Genomic DNA, 20,047 nt, shown 5'->3' on the forward strand with positions numbered 1-20,047 from the left:
AAGTGCTGCAATTTAATTAATTATTGTACTTTTAATCAATCTATAACGTAAAAATAATAACAAATAAAAAACTATTTTTTTTTACGTTACGCGTGAACACACAAAAAAAAACAGTCCTAATCCTCTTCATTGGACCTCGGTCCATTCATCATGTCTGGTTTAAATGAAGAAAACAGCAGCTTCTTAGGCCCAAAGGCCCGTTAGATGACAGTGGGCTGATTTACAATAATACCTCAATGATTCAAGTAAGATGGATTTGTAAAAAAAGCTTCCGAACAGACCGGGGGGGTTATGCTGATATGGCATAGTGAGAAAACATTCCAACTGATGGACTACACCATTGAGCTTTCTCTTACAAATAAACCTTTCATCCATCTTCACCATACGACTGTACATGCAATGGGCTAACAGCTATGACTTTTGCTGACTGTGAGACATAGAAGGACCCCGCACTGAAAGGGATGGTAAAAAAACGTGTTGTCAACTCTTCATTGCCGCTTACACAGCAGTCATTTATCATTTACACAGCATCATATGACCATTCACAACATTCATGTGAAATAACATCAGATATGCATTCATCTAGCCTGACCTCGTGAAGGTCTGTGTTCACTCGCCCCGAGGTAACTCTCACAAAATCGTAGGCCGTTCATGGCGCTAAATTGAGCTAGTGCTAATAAGTCCATGACTGAATATTTATGGTTCCATATGGTTACTTGACTGATGCATGAGAACCTGTCCTTTTCTTCTTTATTTAACACGTTTTGAACCTGAAGTCCTGGAAATCTGCTAATATCTGCCTTATTCTGACAAATCATGATTAGAAGAACTATTAGTTGTCCAGCCAGAATCGGTTTTTGTCTATTTCCTCTGTATTGTTAATGCCTCACAATGGCTGAACCATAAAATGTGTTGAGAAGATACAGATTAGATACACGGCCACTGTATTGTGTCATGCGTGAGTATTAAATAAATATATTGGTTACTTCGAAGAATATGATAACATTTCATCAGGCTTGCCGTGTAATTCTAAAAACAAAAAACTCAAGAGGAAATTTCTAAATTTAAGATTGAATTTAAAACAAAAAAACGTTTCTAAGTCAAGTCAATTGAGCGGGATAATTCAACTAAGCGTAAGTCACATACAGTACCTTGAAGTTATGTTGCTATCAAATGTTCCGTAACACTGTTATAATGCAAGACTTTTAGTAAAAAAAAAAAAAATTTACATAAATAAAACCACAAAAAAGCATCGAGTATCACGTCTAACAGAACATTGATAACATTTAATAAAAACAAAAACATACCGCCACAGTATTTGAACTGGCAACAATTTACACATAGAATAACCCAGTCACACTGGTGTTTACTTTGCTACATTAATTCACCCCCCCCCCACCCCCGCAAAGCTTACTTTACAAACTAATGAGTCCACACCTCATTTGCCCACGTTTGATTGCTGTGCAGCCAGCGTCGAGCCGAGGCAACGCTAAGCATGAAGACTTGTTCCCGTGAGGAGTTGACAGCATTGTAGCGGACCTCCAGTTCGGGCTGAGGGACGTGCGCTGCGGCGAGCAGCCGGCTGCCAGCTGAGAGGTACTCGCTCTCGCTCTCCTGACTCCTGGTGGGAGAAAAGAGTACCGTCGTGCGCGCGGGACCGTGCAATCCGAATTGGCAAATGTGAGGCGTTACCTTTTCAGGGTGATGCCGAGGGCGCTGGGCGTCGTCTCGGAAAGCGGGAGAATGAGAGAAGCATTGGCGGTGATTAGTATCTCAAATGTGAGGGCGAGTTCCACCTCCCCCAGTCGACTGGGAACAATCAGCGCCATGAATCCAGTGGGGGCCGATACGGCTGGGTAATAGCCAGCAGTTAGAGAGTCTTACGGGTAAAAAACAAAGAGGTGGGAGTCAGGAAATGCCGACAAACAAACAAACAACAACTTCAACTTTGTGTTGTCATTTATCAAGGAAAGGAGTAGGACCTTTGTCCCCCCCCCCCCCCCACACACACTTACGCCTGAAGACTTTGCGGGCAAGTGGCCAGTGGTTTTGTTTCCCCAACTTTTGCAAAAGTGCCTGCAGCACAGCGCCATCTACCGGCAACTTTCTAGAGAGCATGAAGTCCACAGAGTCTGCGGCTACGGGAAGCATCAGTTTGTCCACACACACTTGAAGGTGAGTATTAAACAGGTGGGTGTACTTGGAGATGTCAACCTGGTCTGGGGGGGAGAAAGTAAGACATCAAATCCATCCTTTTTTCTTTTTCTTTTTTTTCCAATGATGCTTATGCTCATTTTTGCATTTAACCGAAATAAACTACTAGACTATGGAGGACCAAAACTGCCAAAATTAAAAAGAAAGAAATGAAAAAATAAATGAATAAAAACGAAAAATAAAAACGGATATAAAAAATATAATTAAAAAAATTAAATATAAAACAATATAAATGGAAATAAAACTAAAAAATATATATATATATATATACATACATAAAGTAAAAATTAAAAAGAGATTAAACAATAAAAAAATATATAAATAGAAATAAAAATTAATCAATAAATAAAAACACTCTGCGCTCACATTTATTGTGACTTGTTGCCGAGCAACTCAAATCGCAAGTTGTGACGGTGGACAAGATAGTCGCCCCATTGCTGGAGTTCTCCATGCAAGCCGGCGAGACTTCCTCGTTCGCCGACACGCCCACTTGACCAATGAAAGGCAGTTTGCAACGGCGGAGTCCAACCCAAGACAAATATATATATATATATTTATTTATTTATTTATTTTTGGGGCAGTTTTGGCCCTCCATACTAGACTCGCGGGAATGTCATCAAATTGAAAAAAAAGTTCATGAACATGAAAAATAAAATAAAAAATAACCCTGCATGTTCTCTCACCATTGGGCTCTTGTATTCCTGGGAGATTACTCAGGACCTCCAATGTGTCTCTGTGTGAGGCTTTCTCAGCCAGATGCGTGAGCATACGGCTTCGACTCTCCAGGTCAGGAGGCTGACACGGCCACTTGCTTGAGCTCACAAACCACTCGTTTTCTGCAGTCACGGATTCAAAGTTTGCCACAACATCACCATTGAAAACAAAACGTCGGGGCCGGGGCCCGCCCTCGGCTCAACGTGAACAATACCGCGCAGAGTTTTGACAGCTCCTTCCAGGCTGCCGCAGAGGACGAAGAGCTCCGCGGCCAAGGTTATCCGGTGGCAGCGTGACCGTCCGTCCTCGTTGCCGAACAAACCTTTCTGCGTGGAGTAGTTGATCTTCGATTGGGACAGCACCTCCACCACCTTCCGACCCTATCGCCCGTGCAAAAAGCCGGAAACCGATTTGATTCCACAAATTGCAAATATTTGTTCAAATTGCTCGATGTACCTTGGCCCACTGTTGAGTTCTATGGTATCTTAGCATGAGAGAGACTCCAATTCTGCCAATGAAACACATCAACGGGGAGTCTGGATCCTCATTGTGACAAACTACACAGAAGGATGAAAAGAGGGAAAATGTTTTTTTTGAAGTGATCAATGAACAAAATTTAGTTTTCTTTTTTTTTTAAATGATATCGAAAGTGCTTTACTCATCTCAGCGAACGCCGCAAACGGCACAGACAACTTGTCTTTAGACAGAAGAGCAATAGCGATGCGCCCGCTGATGCGCTCCAGTTGGCTGGGATGATGGCAGGGCGTGCAAATGGAGCGAAAAGCTTCCCCCAGGTGGCGCCACTCCTCTTGCGTTGCACAAAGCTGGCAAACAAAACAGCGTTGCAAAGTTGCGGCGAGAGCCATGCAAGGAATAAAAATGCTCCATATTGCGGCTGTGTTTGAATGAGGAGGCTAACCTCCATCTCCACAACGACGTGCGCCAAGTTCAAGGAGTCACCGGTGGACACAGATAATCTTGGACATCAGAAGAGACAAACATTGAACTACTCAAGAGCATGGACAGAATCAGATCAGTCAAAAATTGATGCAGGGCAAAATAATTTGTCCCTGTTATTAGCAAGGAAGACAAAAAAAAAGGTTTTATATATATATATATATATTTTTTTTTTAGAGCGGGCTATGTCCCATCTAAATGAAACTCCTGCCCTCACTTCAACATAGTTTCTTGGCACCAACATGCAACAGATGGCACCAAAACAATACTTTTATACTGCAAGTCTGAGCACAAATAGAAAAATAAAATAAATAAATAAATAGTTGCTGCTATGTGAAAAACACTTGTCCATTTTTTTTTTTTTTTACATGTATATGTTTTTAGGATGAAACTGAATGCAGATATCCCAAAAACGTAAAAAATATATCTATGTGAAAAACACTTCTCCATTTTTGTCCTTTTATTTATTTTTTTACATTTTTAAGATGCAACTTGAATGCAGACATCCCAAAAACATAAATATATTTAAAATAAAAAAGGGGGATAAGTGTTTTTCACATAGTAGTGACAAAATTAAAATCTGTGAATACTGCAGGTGAATTTATGAGTAGCAAATTGATGAATATGTGAGAGAACATCGTCAAATGGCTTGTAAAGACACACTGTAACAAATTTTTTTTATATTTCAGCCATTATGTTATTGTAACTTAAGTACTTCTTTTTTGTTGTTTTTTTTTTACAGTGAAGCGCTAAATAAAATCAACTCACCTTTGCTTATCCGACAGGTTTGGATGGATCAGCTTTTGGAATTCGGGACTGTTTTTCACGCCATCAAAGCAATCCACGCTCAGCACAAAATGCTCACTGGCCATCTGTCAGCGGGTGAGAACCATCTAACACATGCATACAGACACAAACGAAGTGAAATGTATCAAGGTGTTCATTTACCTTGTAAGCGAGCTGCATGAGTTGAGGTACGACGCTCGTGCGGCCTTTCTCTCTTACGGCGGTGAAAAGGGCGAGCAGGAACTCATGATTAGGCTGACAGGAAAACGAGAGAAAACAGTTTCTCATGAGATTGTATCGAGGTTCTGTTAAGTCTGCTAAAAAAAACGTTTGGTGCCATCTGCTGGCCAACATGCCACATTACAGAGTACTGACCATAATCTTGTGAGCCAAGCTGACGCTGAGCACCGACAGAACATCATGCATGACGCCTGCTCTCAGCAGAGCCCAGAGGAGTGAGAGGAAGACCGGCGTGGAGAAAAACATTCCCGGCGGGTTGTTCTGGTAGTAGCTTACGAACAAAGTTCCTGAAAACGACACGGGCGAGACATGAGTGAAGACGACTGCGCGTTGGATTTTGTGCGCAGGTGGACTGAGTGACGTTTACAGCTCGTTTATCTAATGGAGGATACATTTGAAGTTATACCTGCTTTCTGGAGGTACGTTGGATTTTGGGTGAAGCGCGCCACAGTGTTGACACAGAACTGGAAGGAAAAACAACAATCCCAATCTCGTCTCGTTTTACATTCGAAGTAGAGCAGACGGTTGGTGTCAGCAATTAAAGAACTGGGGACGTTCGATCACCCCCCCCCTTTTTTTTTTTAAAAGATCAATACCATTATGAGTACTGAACTTTATTTATTTATTTTATTTACTATTTTTGATACATACATTTCAGAGAGGTCATTTGTCCATTTCTTGTGCCTGATCATAGAACCGCCACAAGAGGGCAGCAGATATAGGCATCGTCACCATGGGGAATGTTAAAGAATGTGATTTTTCTCGTGAGGTGTTTTATTGTACTTGAATTTGAATAAACAGTGGTTAACATTTCACATTTGTACAGATGTTACTTCTACCTGTACTGCGAAAAAAAAAAGAAGGTCAGAGTATTATCTTAAACTGATTCCGAGGAGGAGAAGAAAAAAAAAATCTGAATCCAAAGAAATCATGAGTTTGCCCGGACACATTCCAAAGTTCTGTTTTGCTGCTCATCGGCACGCGTTTACCTTTTCGTCGCCGTTCACAGGCGCATGTAGAAAGCGGCACATCTTGTAGTTGCAGGATTGCGATTCACTGAAGAATTTCCAGCAGTACTGAATCTTTCATGGGGCAGAAGGAATTCTCACATGACTCAAACGGCACTTGAAAAACGCAAACCAAACGCGTCACATGAGATAACTAGTTGTGATATGCAAATCATATTGTTTCTTCAAAATATCCTATATGTTTTTTTTGTGGCGCATTAACTGCAAAAGCCTGCATATTTACATTAGCCCTGACGGAATGAATTTGAACAGAACCTCACTTTGTGCTGCCTTTATTAACCAAAGCCTCTCATCAGAGTTAAGACACAAAAATACAGGAGGCCTTTCAGCAAACAATGAAAAAGACAATTTAATACATCCACACATTTGATGCGATACTTACTGAATCAAATGTCTGACATCGAGGACCAGTCTTGTGTGCGGGGGTTGGCAACAATAAACCTGCATAAAGAACCGCCAAAACAAAAAAAATCAAATCAGAAACCATTCAAAACGACTCTTTAGCAAATCCACAATGCTGTTGCGCCGCTTGGATTTCCACTCACCTTTCCTCGCTGACCCGAGTGGAGGGTCCGGGTTATGCGATTCGTTCACTGCCTCAGTGTGCGCATCCCTGTTTGAAAAAAAGGGTTCATGCAATTAAAATGCAATGCAAAACTGCAACGGGTGAAAGGGTTCAAATGTGCGGCGACATACTGTACCTTCCCTGCAAGCCTCCGATGACAGGATTTCTGCTGGCAAACGATGCGTGCTGTTCAAATGAACACAAGAGCGCAGTTACATTAAAACACTGTAAATCTCTGTTAGAACTAGGGATGTTCGAGACCACTTTTTTTCAGACCGATACCAGTACGAACACTCAAGTCTTGAGTAGTCACCCATACCACTAGTACTTTTAATACATAACCCCCCCCCCCCCAAAAAACAAAAACATTGATAGGTCATTTGAAAGAAAGACCTGTATTTTTTTTTCTTCTTGAAATTGGATGAAATTAATATCAATTTTCTATTTTTCTAACTTCACATTTCTTCCCGATCGATATCTTGAAATAAGATCTGGGTGTGCCCTAAAAAAAATAAAAAATAAAATTGATTCTCATAAGAATCGCGATTCTCATTTAGTACGATTAAGAATAGATTTTAAATGTCCCATAATCAATTATTTTATACTGTCTTCCCTTTGTTTGTGTGTGCCTTTATTGGGAGCGCTGTTCATGTTGTACCCGATTTGGCCACTTGGGGGCAGTGTGATTCCATGCGGTTTGATACACTGTTAAGTTGTAGCCACATTAGAGAGTAGAAGGAAAAAGTCACGATCAAGTTATTCCAATAAAAGGTTGTTGTTTTTTCTCAGTGTGGAGCCGTTCTTTTGAGTGATAAAAGTGCCGCGAGTAGAGCGCTAATTAGCATTAGCGAGTCAGACGGGAGTAGATCATTAAGATTTCTTGAACATTTATAAATTGAAGCAAAAAAAAAAATTGTCAATTAAATCATTTCTGAATCAAAAATCGATTCTGAATCGAATCGCACACCCAAAAATCGGAATCAAATCGAATGGTGAGACATTCAAAGATTCCCACCCCTAGTATCGGCCCAATACCGACACCCGGTACTCGCCCATCCCTAGCAACAACTCTCCATTCGTTTGGACCCATTACCATTGGTTTGCTGTGATTTTCTTGGTTAAAAACAACCCGTTTGGCTCTGGGAGAAGCTTTCTTGGGCCTCCACGGCCTCCTGGGAATCTCATCTGCAAAATTCAGGAAAAGTGTCAAGTGTAGAATTCAATAACTTGAGGCGCTTTTCACAAAAAACACGCCAGCCGCGTATTGTTTTGTTAACAATGCTCGGAGATTGCCACCGGTCCGTCAAACACAAAACACACAAAAAAAAAAAGGAGATGATAAAACAATTTCGTGCCGAGCGGCGCGTCATTATAACTTTCAGCAAGGTCCCTAAATTGGCCGTACCGTTGTCTGGACTGCCGCACTGAAGGTTTATATTAACTGGGGTCCAACTGAAACACAAGTAATATAGCGCAGTATGCTGTGATAATAAATAAGCCTTTCGACAACTGGGAGATGTCGTCAAATATGAAGAGCTTTACCTTCGCTTCGCAGTCCGCGACGCTCCAGACGCGGTCAAAGTCTTTGGGTCTTCGTGAAGTCTGACGGGGCCCAGTTTCAGCAGACTCTCCTGGGGCAGGTCGCCAAAGAGATCCGAGTCGTCCAGGTTGACGTCGACGAGCAGGATGTCGTGTTGGTATGCTGTGAACTCATCCAAAACCCGCGAGCGAGTATCGCCACCTGCCCCGCTCTCCGACGGGCGCCCTTCGCCGTCCGCTCGCTCGGGTGAACCCGACCCGGGTTCGCTAACAGAAGATGGCCGACTCTCGCCATTGAGCGCTTCATCATCACCATCGTCATCATCATCCAAACTGCCGGGGAAAGAGCAGGATCGGGCGCCATCTGGCGAACGGTCCGCGTTGATCGTCCGTTCCGATTGACTTTGTACCTCGTTGGCCTCTTTTTCAACGTCTTCCAAACGCCTGCTCTGGAGTCCATCATTTACATCATCACTTTTGTCGGAAGAGGGTGAAGGTTGTCTTGGAGTAAGAACAGACGGGACCGTTGCAGTTTGCGGGAAAACATTTTTGGCGCTTTCCAGGTCTGTTGCTCCGTTTAGAACGAGTCGCTTATCGTGCCAGGTTATGCAAGTGCGTGCGCAGGAATGCTTTGCTTTTGGAACATAGACCCTCGTTCTCTGGCAAGTGAAGGACCGCGGGTCGTCATCGTGGCGCAATTCTGCCGTCGCCTCTGACATGGTATGCGCTCGAGGGCCGTCGCTCGCACCGGATGTAAGATCTGGTCTCGGACCGTTTGAAGTCCGGCATCTTTCTCCCTCATTTGAAAGGCAGTTGGTTTGGTTATTTATTTTGCCCGCATCCATCGCGGTTGCTCCGGTCTCACGTGCTCTCCGAGGGCGGGGCTCGACGCTCTGCTTCCCGGGCATGGTTGCAGAGACATCATCCGCCCAACCCTTGAAGAACGGACAGGCGGAACGGTTGGTTAAGACATCCCTGTCTGCGGATTCCGTCTGCTGTCGTCTTCCCGGCTGACAGGCGTCATCGGATTGCAATTTTGGGCGGGGAATTCCGTGTTTGTGGCGCCCTGAACATCGGGGCCTGAGCTGCAAACCAGCAGCTCTCATCATGTCCCGTTTAAAGCAACGCACGTTCTTGGTGTCGAGACCACCCGGTAGCACAAAACCACAATCGTGGCAGCTTGCATCAGAATTTAGGACGACGTCACAAAGGGTGACTTTCGGGTCAAGGTCTTCTTTAAGCGCTCGAGTGGCTTTGTGATCTTCTGGGCGAGAGGTTGGGCTGTTTAGCTCTTGCTTGACCAGTACCTTCTTCACGGGAGAAATTAATTTACAGTCACCACATAGTCCACAGCCAGAAGATCGGATAATTCTTCTCAAAGATCCTCCCGAACCAGGAAGGGAAGTAGGTTTTGGATTCACATCTCTATGAAAACCTGCAAGTGAGAACAGAACCGTGTCAAGGAGCACGGCCGCATAAAGTGCAATTTGATTAAACACCACTCAGCGTGTTTTGTTGGTATTGTTCATTTCTTTTTTTTTGGGATTGCGTCTTCAAAAAAAACAAAAAAAACACTTCATACGCTTGGATTGAAACAAATGTGATTGCAGAACTTAAATGTAAAGATTGTCTCTTCAACTTAATCCGTTGAACTACAGTTGGCATTTTTATAACTACTTGGAATTTTTTTTCCCCCTTCACTGTTGTTTTACAGTAATTAGACATGAATAAAGTTGTGGATTGCACAGTGACAGGAAGATAAAACTACAAAAATATTGACATTCATCTGTTCAGTATTCTGACATCTGCTTACAAATGAACCGCATCCACAAAGTAGCGGAGCTCTGCTCATCACAAAGGCCAGTTTAATAGTGAAGTTCCCTAATCTTGCAATTTGAAGAATTTGGTTTTATGTGCTAGCTAGCTAACAATGCTACAATACGCCCCCAAAAAATTATCAGTCTGGGGAGACATTGTTTTGTATTGTAAGCCTACTGACAATTCCAAACAGCTGTGCATTTCTGATATTTCCGCAATGCAACACAATTAGCCGGGAAGGACCGCCATTTTGACTTGTGACGTTAAAATGGAATTGTCAATACTGTGGAATTAGCTGTGAATTGTTGGCAATTGGTTGGGGAAATTTGCCCGCTGTAAAAGATGCAGGGTGATGATGAATAAAATAAGATATACACAGAAACAAAGAAAATTTTTTTGTCTAACTATGATGTATTGAGTTTGTTGTCATTTTACATACAAATAAACTTGTCAGTAGCCTTAAGTAAATGTGGCATTTCCTTCAAAGATAAAGTTTAGTATCGTATTTTTAAAATGAACTGATTCAGTTCAGGGTTTTTTTGTTTGGTTTTTGCTGTTTCAACAAGACTGACCAGTAAGAAATAATATTACAATATTTTTGGCAGACTTCCTAGTCAAGAACATTAAGTAATAACTTTAATGTTAACTTTCCAAATTCTGTCCCACTAATCACATTAATGCCTGGCCCCAACATAAGCATAATTAAAACGCTTAGCACATTAGCTTAGCACCCCCTCATTTCATACAATTAACTTTAAAACGCATGTAAGATTAAAACTCTTCTTTGTTCAAAAAAAACTTTGAGACTTAAGAGTGAATTCAATTAAACTCAATTAAACAACAAAGTTAAAAAGCTCCTTACTTGACGACCTTGGTTTGTCAAGATTGTGCTGGTTTAGGATCACATGTTAGATTCACCTGGCTACGTCCTAAAACTTCTCCGGCTGGACCCACACTGGTTTTTAAACTTAAGCTTTCTTGGTTTTAACTCTTGCATAAAGTTTAATTTGAACTTCGCATGGTCGGAACACAAACACAAACACGAGCTCGCCAGAGAATCCTGGTCGTGCCGAACTAGCTCCGAATTTTCCCACCTGTTAAACACCGACGCCTCATCGGTACCAACACAACCGACCGCCCTTGGAAAGCACCGGGCTCATCTGTCCTCCTTCTACTACTGTTGACCCAAGAGCTTCGGGTACAGCTGGCCATGGCGTCCGCTTTCTGCGGGTCAGTGCTCGGCTCCATTATGAAGAACGTTCTGTTGCGTAACTGTTTTCGACAGGTTTTGTTAGGTTTTGACTCCACGTCGCGGAACCAGGTTGCAGGTGACGTCTTTCAACCTGGTTCGATCAACCCTGTTCGAGGATGAAAACATTATGACGGCCTGCCTTCTCGTGGACGTGGAGCCTTCGGCTCAAACAGTTGAGTGTTGATTAATGCAGGACTGCCAATCTTGCCATTATTGGACGAGAAGGTGTGGCTACACAGCGCATGCGCAATGAGTTGTTAGGCGACAATTGAATTAGGTGCTTCCGTAAACAAAATGGTGACACCAAATTTCTCCATATAAAACCAAAGCACACAAAATGGTGACACAAATTTCAGATTAAGTACTGATTCTACAAAGGTACTTAAAAAAAGTTCAAAAGTACAGACTGGATTTAAAAAACAAACATTTTATGCAATAGTCGTTTTGATAACCTGGTACAACTAAACATAATAATCTTTGCACACAAACAGGTTTACCTATTTTATGATGTTGGAGTGCTCCCACTGGGAACAAAATCCTGTCACATGCTACAAGCGACTACTGTTGGCGAGACTTAGCCTATCAAAACAGTGTTCCCATAGCTTTGCTAATCTTGTGAATTGACTAAGGGAAAAAAGCAAAATAAGAATTAACTGAGGGAAATACAGCTTTTTTTTTTTTTGTGGTTTAGACGAGATTGAGTTGGCACAATACAGACAATTATTTTTATACGTCATAGCATTTATCTGCAGTGGTTGAAAAAAAAAATATTTTGGCAAAGGAGTAACAAGGACAGAAGGCCATCCAGGGGAAAAAATATTTCCAGAATAATGTACTCATATTATTTTACTTTATACTTCCAACTATTGCAACCTTTTTATAAAACTGTTTTTTCCCCCCATAATGACTGATGCCAGTTGTTTGTTCCATTTTATTTGGCATCTGACCTCATTCGCATTGCAGGTGTGCTGAACCCAATCAGGGGGCGAGACAACTTCACCCTTGACTGGTCACCAGCCAATCGCAAGGCACATATTGACAAACAACAATTCACAGCCTTTGACAATTCAGACTTTGCATGTTTTTGGGATGGAATATGAAGCTGGGGAAATCCTGCGTATTGAGAGAAAACACAACCTCCACACAGGAAGACCGGAGCACAGATAGGAAGGAACCCAGAACTTCTGAAACCACAATGTCCCCTTTTGGTTTAACTTCTGACTTAATATTTTTGCAGCACTTTGAGCATTCAAATCACCTGTAATGTTGTGTATTTACATTTATTTTGACAAGACTTTCCAATCCATCCAGTTAAGAGGAAATGTACCATATGTACAGTATATATGGGCAGACAAAATATACAAGGGTACTAAAAACAGAGCCCTGTGGGACACCAAGTGTAAAATACAATATGCACACCCGTCTCATTTTCACACTTTATTTGGAGTCAGCACAATCGATGAGATTACAGTTCTGAGCTATGAAGACGATTTCCAGATCGTGTGAGTGGCGAAGGAGAGACCCTGGTGTTGGGAAGTAGCCGTTCCCTGGAATGCGGCGGCCTGATTCACAACACCAGCTGTCCCGCCCCACCGAGCCAGCAGATGGTGCTGAAATGGTGGAGAAATACTCTTTCCATTAGGGAGAAGAGGAGCGGTTACATCTCATTGCTTCTCCTTTGGGGGGGAGGGGGGGGTGCGCAGTCTACTCTTCCCGCTCTCCCCTGGTCTGCGCTTCTCAAATGACAGCTGTGAGAAGAGAACATGCAAATTAGAAGATGAGGCGTAAAAACAGACACTCGAGGGAACTTTCTTTTTGAGTTGGATTTTTGTCATAAATTGGGAGCCCTTTACCAAACTTCTGTGTGCACCTGACAGGCCACTCGCAAACCTCTCTGCACTCACAAACATCGTCTATGCAAATTTTATAATCGCACCAATGAGAGGTGTGTGCGCGAATGTTGAGAGAGTTATAAGCTTTTACTTAGCATATGAAATGAGCTGGGATTAGAATGGGATAAAGAGCAGGGGAGTGTTACAAGAGGTCACCGTTCATTTTGATGCTGTGAAGCACTTTCATCTACGCCGCCCGCTCTCACAGGCATTGGGACCCGCTTACACTTGCCGACACTTACAATCTCATTTAAATGTTGAATGGCGGCGACGGTAAAAAAAGGGGAATAAAAGCCAGGAATTATCTGCTCGTCCAGAGCAGTGATCAAATGTGATGTTAGGCATTTCGCAGACGTGCGTGTCCGCAACACACCGGGGTGCCGTTTGTATTCTTGCGCCTATCAATAGGTTAATTTTAATTGTTGTGCGTGAGGGCTTAAAGTCGCACAATATTTACGATCAACAAATTGATCCAAGCATGTTTGATGCTGTAAATTCCCATAACGTGCACAAGTGTCTTGTTTTGTATTTTACAATATATGAAATATTTTATGAAGATATAAAGTAAAAAATAAAGACGGTCATGCTCTCAATTTTGTACGCGGGCGCCTTATAGCAGCTGATGATTTCATACACATGTGTGTGTGCTTAAACACTGACGTGTTCACGTGTTGATTAAAGACCCTGTAAAATAAATCTGATTAATTTAATTGGCACTGCAGGGGAAAGAGATTTTGCTTGGAGGATAAATAGAGAGGAATGGTGACCCCCCCCCCCCCCCCAAAAAAATGATCATGATTGCTCTTGGTATGAGGGCTGAATAAACACGGGCAATTATTATGATTCCATATGATAGGGAAGCAGATATAAGATTTTAAAACACGTCATTTGAGTGCATTTCTTTGTCTTACCCGAAGCTGACAAGCAAGGCGAGCAGCAGCAGCTGAATTCCTTTAAATATCCCTGCCCGCCTCATCATATGGTTGCTATGGCAGCCGGGCCTCTGCTTTCCAGATAACGTCCACATGCGGCGAGACACCTCCTCTACCTGAATGCTATGGATCCCATTGGGGGCGGGCGGGCGGGGGGGGGGGGGGGGGGTTGCATACTACACATATGAATGTGCTTCTCAGTCATATTTGAGGGCCACATGAAGGAAAACGGGAGAACAATAGCGTGGTAAAATTTGATGTTCGGAGGAAAAAGATCAAATGTGGCGCAGATGGAAAAACAGTTGGTAGAAGAAAATGGCTGATTCAGGGACAAAAAAATGAGGGGTGAAAAAGAGGATGTTCTGTGATCTGTGGCAATTTCCGCAGAACAAAGACAATTCCGAAAGGTGGATCCAGACAGACTCCCCCCGCAGGTGAGAATAACAGGTGTCGTCTTTTCAAAAGGCAGCCATTTCTTTTCTTTAACAACTCCTTTCTTCCCCGTCCTGTTTTGCCATTTCTGCAAATCCCAGCCCCCCATCCTTCCCTTTGTCTGCCTTCCTGCCGCTGGTCGCGTACTCCTTCTCTTCCATTTTTAACGCAAGCTGGTTGAGTACGTATAGTAGAGGCGAGGCAGGGTCCACCCGTTGGACTGACGGGGCGGCGCGGTGGATGTGTGCATATGCAGCAATCGGTGTTCTAGCTCACTTTTGTACTTCATTTCTACCTTAACCACACGACAAAGTGCGAAAAATGCAATTTAACCTTGAATATATTCATGTTATATATTTTGTGAAATTAACAATATATGCACACTTTTAAAGCTGTTGCATCAATCGACTACAATTTGCAATTCCTGTTAATAATTTTGAGTACAATTCCATCTTCCAGCTCCCCCCATTGATATCATTTTTCTGTTTGCTTCATTATTGAAAATGTTTAATTTAAGGCTTTGAATTCAATTTGTAGAGGCGCTTTCGCTCACGGCGTGATATGCTGAGAAACTGCCAGCGAGAATTCAAATGAAAATTAGATTCAGAACCGACTTGTGGTGGGGAATCTTAAGGCCGGTGGGCTAAATATACGCTCCAATGAGGAGCGGGCGTTTGATCCCTTGAAATTCTAAAAACATTTTAAGTTCTCAGGGGAATATTCCTAACATATTTAAACCTACAACACGTCATATTTTAAATCACACATTTACAACAAATTGGCTCCCCCACTATGTTCATGGAACTTACCTTCATCAATCGACAAGAGAAATCTTTCAAATATGTCATCCGTCTTTGCCTTTTTAAAGCGGCCTAAAAGGGAGTCAAGCAAGTGAAGAGCCGTCATTAAGCCGTGTGCGTTATGTTGGCAGCAAAAAAAAAAAGAAGAAAAAAAAAGCCAGCTTACATGAGAGCGAAGTGGGAAAGAAAGTCGATAACGACGGCACCCTCAATTTCCTCTTAAAGCACAAAGGAGGCCTGATTGCATTTGCGAGATATGAGTGCGCCTCAGCATCTCCTAATGCATCCGTAAATTGAGTTGGAAAATGACGACGTCTGTTGTCTGCGCTCGGGATGGAAGCCAGGAGGGTAGGCAGGCGAGCATCGTCCCCGCCCTGGAAGCCGCAGACCTCCGCACACCCACTCCAAGACACATTTTCTGCCGCGTTTTGTGCCACCGAAGCATCTTGGAGTGGAGAGAAATGACAGTAAGACGCAAAATCCAGATTATGACCCGTTTTTTTGTGTGTGTGTGTGTGTGTGTGTGTGCTTTTTTTTTACACTTGCTTCAAATGTAGCAAAACGCTGGAAGGTTGTTCAGTGTCAGCGAGCACATAAATAGCAATGGCCGCGTTTTGCGTCCGTTTGTTAAGGATCTGTGGCAATGATAAGCGTGCGTTCATTTCCTCATTAACTCGGGGCTAAATGGCAGGTACACAAAGGCGCACACGCATTCACGTACACGCATTTGCTTCGTGTCCTTAAAAGTCCCTGGACTAAAAGTGAGAACATCAATAAAAATCAAGATTGATGGCGCTCTCCTTTAAGTGTTATTTTTAACTCGCTGGGAGGAAAATAAAAAAAAAAAGGCCTCTTTTGAAAGGAAGAGTGGAAGTCATTTAACAAAAGCATTTTGTACTTTATATTGCAATTCAGGATTTTTCTCCCGTGTGAAATTTTCTAATGGAGCCGAGCAAACTTAACAAAATTGTGCAAAAAAGCAAAAAGAAATGTGCTGATGTAAGGCGCTAATACGCATCCGACGTACGTGAACACACGTTTAGGCTGACGGACGCATGAGAGGCAAGGGCAGAGATTTGAACGCGCGAGCCTGTTGGTGGTCCGTGCACGCGTTCCCTCGTGCGCGCGCACACGCCCACACGGTCCCGATAAGACCGACAGTCATTTAGTTGGAGCTTTGTCTCTCTCCCTTTTTTTTTTTTTTTTTAAATGAACTGCGCAAAACGCTCAAACTTGCACTACTGGAATTATGAGCACAACAGTTAATCGGGCTTTGTCGACTGATGATAATGGAAGAAAATGTAGAAATTTAAATGAGACAGCCGTTTATCTTGTGCAGTGTCTGGTTTAAACAAGACGATATCGTCCTTATGAAGAGTAATTTCTGTCTTGCTTGTCATAAACATAAGCAAAAGAAAAATCGCTTACTAATCGCCTTTAGTGACTGATGTGTTTTAAAGCTAATGCACCCCCCCACCCTTCTTTCTCCTATGCAAGATGGATTGTTTGGCCTGGCGTTCCAGCGCACATCTATAAATTTACAAGTTCCTGCCTTTGCTGATTCGGACACCGAGGGGTGCCAGCCGAGCACTAACCCTGATGACTCCTGCAGGATGCCAGCTGCTGGGCAGGGCAGGGCAGACTAGGCCCGGGCTGGGCGGACGCACGGGCCCCGCTTGGCTTGGCGAGAGGCAGGCAACTGGAAAGAAACAACAAGATCAGCTTTTTGAGGACGGGTCGCTCACATATATGCAAATGTGCGCTTTATCTCCACGGCTAAATGTGTCTTTTCACGGTTTCTTACGAGGGACAATCGACAATTGTTCCGCCATAATGACTCTTACAGTCTAGGTTGTGTACGTTGATGCTGGTAATTATGGATTAGTGGAGACTGCCCACGATACGCACAAAAAAAAAAAAGAAGAAGAAGCAAAAAAAGCAGGATTAGGCTTGCCACAAATCTACTCGCAGCAGCAACATATGCACACGCATCACCCTCAGACCTACACGCTCGTCGGCCATCACAGGCAGCGGCAGCCATTTTGCACGCCGGCTGTGGAATGTTCACTTAATGTAATTGACGTTTCTGCAACCGTGCATCAGTTTCGGCAAAATGACGACGAAAACTGCACCCCCCCCCCCCCCCAACGGTAGTAAAAGAAAAGAAGCACACATGTACGGCCGGCGTGCAGCCAAGCATGAACTCCACTTGGCCAGATATGTATATATGCAACATGGAGAGCAGAGGGGGCTGAGAGGGAAAGAGGGTAGGGGGGCACGCCCTACAGCGTGACAGCACTCATGTAAGGAAGCAGAGTGGGGGGGTGAGGAGAGAGGAAGTGGAGTAAAACGCCTAACGAGAAATGTACAGCTTGTTCTTATAGGGCCGCCATTTTTAACACAAAGAGCCTGTCTGCACTTTGCTGCTGTGTTTGAGGTGGGCTAAGATTGTAAATGACCCTTGTATAAGGTATAAATCTCACACACGCACACTGTAGGGGGTAATAAACGTCCAATCGGATCAATATGTTGCAGCGGAGACGCCGTTTCAGATGATTGACAACCACCCCCCCCACCCCCGTCTTTGTTCAAATTTACGATGTTGGCCACAGTGATTATGGGAAGGATGCTCGGTATTATCTCATAAAAAAATAAAAAAAAGGTCCGACTGACCCTTATGCACCCCTCTTGAAGAGATGCACTGATGTCCTCAATCACATGGGCAGGACCTGATAAAGGCCACTTAAGGATAAGATCACATCTCTTCTAGTGGTTGACACAGAAATAATTTTGGGGGGGGGGTTCGATGTAATAGAATACGACAGGGGAGGTTAAGGCGAAGGATCAATGAGGTGTCGCATGACGAAGACGAGCGTGTCTATGATGAAGGCGGTGCGCCGTCGAACAGCGCAGGTTGAATAAGGGCGTCGGGTAAAGAGCGAGCGAGTTTGGTGTGTGGGGGGGGGGGGGGGGGGGTGGCGGTGCAATGCGCACATGGCATCTTTCCGAGCCCAGGCGTGAGGATCACATGTTGTGTGTGTGACGCCCTCCATACATGTGGCCATTCATCGTTCATCAAAACCCACAGAACACCCCCCCCCCCGCCTCACATACAGGCTGCGTACACGCCATGAGAGCGCACATATGATAGCCGCCCTTTGTCTGGGTCAGCGATGGCCGTCAGTTCAGCGCATCACGCTGCCGTTCGTTCGTTCGTTCGTTCGTTCCCCGCTTGCACTCACGCGTACTCACAGTCATGTGCGTGGCAGATGATCATCACCCAACCCACCCCCCACCCCCACCCCTTCTTGGAGCCATGTCATTTAACCTCATTCTCGCTGGTATGTCTATCAAACATGACAGTAGTCCTCCTGCCATGACCGACAAACCAACCCGCGTGTCCTCAGATTGCACTCCCCGCCCCCACCCCCCACCCCATCTATACCATCATCATCCTCACCATCTCCTCTGACCGTGTCCTATCACCGTGAGTCAGGATTGCTGGGCGGCAATTAAGGTGTGTGTGTGTGTGTGTGTGTGTGTGGGTGGTGTCGTGAAGAAGAGACCCTATTTGACTTCTTTCTTCTCACCCACCCTCCCCTCTGTTCTCATAACTGGTGGTTGGCGACGGGGGGGGGGGAAGTTTCCCACCCAGCGGCGGCTGCGTGCACAGCGTCAAACTGAGGGGACTCTTTGTCTCCCACCACCATACTGGGAGAGATGGTGCGCTTACACGCACACAAATACGATATATATTCTGCACACATCTATAGATGACAGCGATCATACACTCGAGTGCACATTTTGGAGATGACAATCATGACATCCTGGCGCCCCCGCTGGTACCTGCACACCTGTACAATGTACATGTGTTTATTTCATGGTGATGCCATGTGCTTTTTTTAACACGGCGTGTTGTGAAGGCACATGGCAAAGTGTGAGAGTGTGCTGGGACTCACCTGGCCTTGTTGCGGCGGCGGGCGCGCTGTCGTGGTTGTGCCGCCTCGAGCCGGGTGGCGGAGCGGTGACACCTGACGTGGCTCCTCTGCCTGTTGTCTGCTATGGTGTATAGGATGAGCAGCTACACCCTAGCACTGACAGGAGAGGGGGAGACAGAGAGGAGGGGTTCTTATCCAGCCTGTCGGATCGTACCACCCGCCTAGAGGGGATGCGGGGGAGCAGGCCGGGCCGGCGAAGCCCTTGTGACGCTCGCTCGCATGCCCCGGAATGGTCCCTGCTGTCTGCATGGCGATGGTCTCTCCCGACTGCCGCTGCTCTGATTGGATGACGCGCTTCCTCCTTCATCAAAATGTAAAATTCCAAGACAGAGTAGTGCAGTTGCGCGTAAATGTGTGTGTGTGTGTGTGTGTGTGAGCATGGCAGACAATGCGAGTGAAAAAATGTGAGGAGCCTTTTGTGCACATTACAGAAATTCACGTCAGTCACGCTCGTATGACTGATGGCGTTTACAGCAGTGTGTGCGTGCATGCAAATGTGCGTTTTTGCGCCGTTGTGTGTCAGGCAGACGATATACAAGATGCCATTGTCTGTGTGGGTGTGATAGAGGAAGAGGTGGTCGAGGGAGAGACATAAGACAAAGAGTGCGAGAGACAGGAAGACAGTGTGCGGAGAAAAGGCGAGTTACTGTATGCGTGTGGCGAAATAAATGTTATTTGTCTTTGTGTTGGCTGCAACAGATTTTCAGTCCGCCACTTTCCGTCACAACAATCGGACACGCACTCCCAAAGGAGACGATGTCAAGATGGTGGCCGGCTCCCCCCCCCCCCCCACTCCCCTCCCTCCCCCCAATCTACTGTCCCCTGGCGGGACCTTCCATCCATCTGCATGGTGGGCGTCACGGGGCGGGGGTCCCTGAAG

General features: G+C 44.5%; 1 protein-coding gene and 1 long non-coding RNA gene across 4 annotated transcripts; both read right to left on the reverse strand.

The window, feature by feature from the left end:
• Window positions 1-1,259: 1,259 nt before the first annotated feature.
• topaz1 (testis and ovary specific TOPAZ 1) lies at window positions 1,260-11,239 on the reverse strand. The gene is given in 21 exon segments (XM_086063562.1): window positions 1,260-1,621; window positions 1,693-1,879; window positions 2,016-2,219; window positions 2,898-3,050; window positions 3,143-3,308; window positions 3,385-3,485; window positions 3,587-3,752; window positions 3,848-3,905; window positions 4,654-4,757; window positions 4,834-4,926; window positions 5,047-5,198; window positions 5,318-5,375; window positions 5,901-5,993; window positions 6,322-6,380; window positions 6,485-6,552; window positions 6,641-6,690; window positions 7,598-7,689; window positions 7,910-7,956; window positions 8,047-9,478; window positions 10,956-11,170; window positions 11,172-11,239. Coding segments are annotated over 21 exon segments (3,765 nt in total). The 3' UTR covers window positions 1,260-1,422.
• Window positions 11,240-12,711: 1,472 nt separating this feature from the next.
• Window positions 12,712-20,045, reverse strand: LOC147157598 (uncharacterized). Of its 3 annotated transcripts, XR_015091392.1 has the most exons (6): window positions 19,129-20,045; window positions 16,765-16,868; window positions 15,336-15,614; window positions 15,179-15,241; window positions 13,917-14,060; window positions 12,712-12,861 (listed from the first exon to the last, which is right to left on the reverse strand). It is a non-coding gene; the product is annotated as an uncharacterized LOC147157598 (long non-coding RNA). The 3 variants fall into 3 exon arrangements; XR_015091391.1 differs by lacking the exon at window positions 12,712-12,861 and having other exon boundaries at window positions 13,825-14,060; XR_015091390.1 differs by lacking the exons at window positions 12,712-12,861; window positions 13,917-14,060 and having other exon boundaries at window positions 14,095-15,241; window positions 19,129-20,042.
• Window positions 20,046-20,047: the final 2 nt, after the last annotated feature.

The sequence above is a fragment of the Leptonotus elevatus genome, chromosome 19 (assembly GCF_054856555.1).
Source record: "Leptonotus elevatus isolate MCC_2025b chromosome 19, RoL_Lele_1.0, whole genome shotgun sequence".
Lineage (NCBI taxonomy): Eukaryota > Metazoa > Chordata > Actinopteri > Syngnathiformes > Syngnathidae > Leptonotus > Leptonotus elevatus.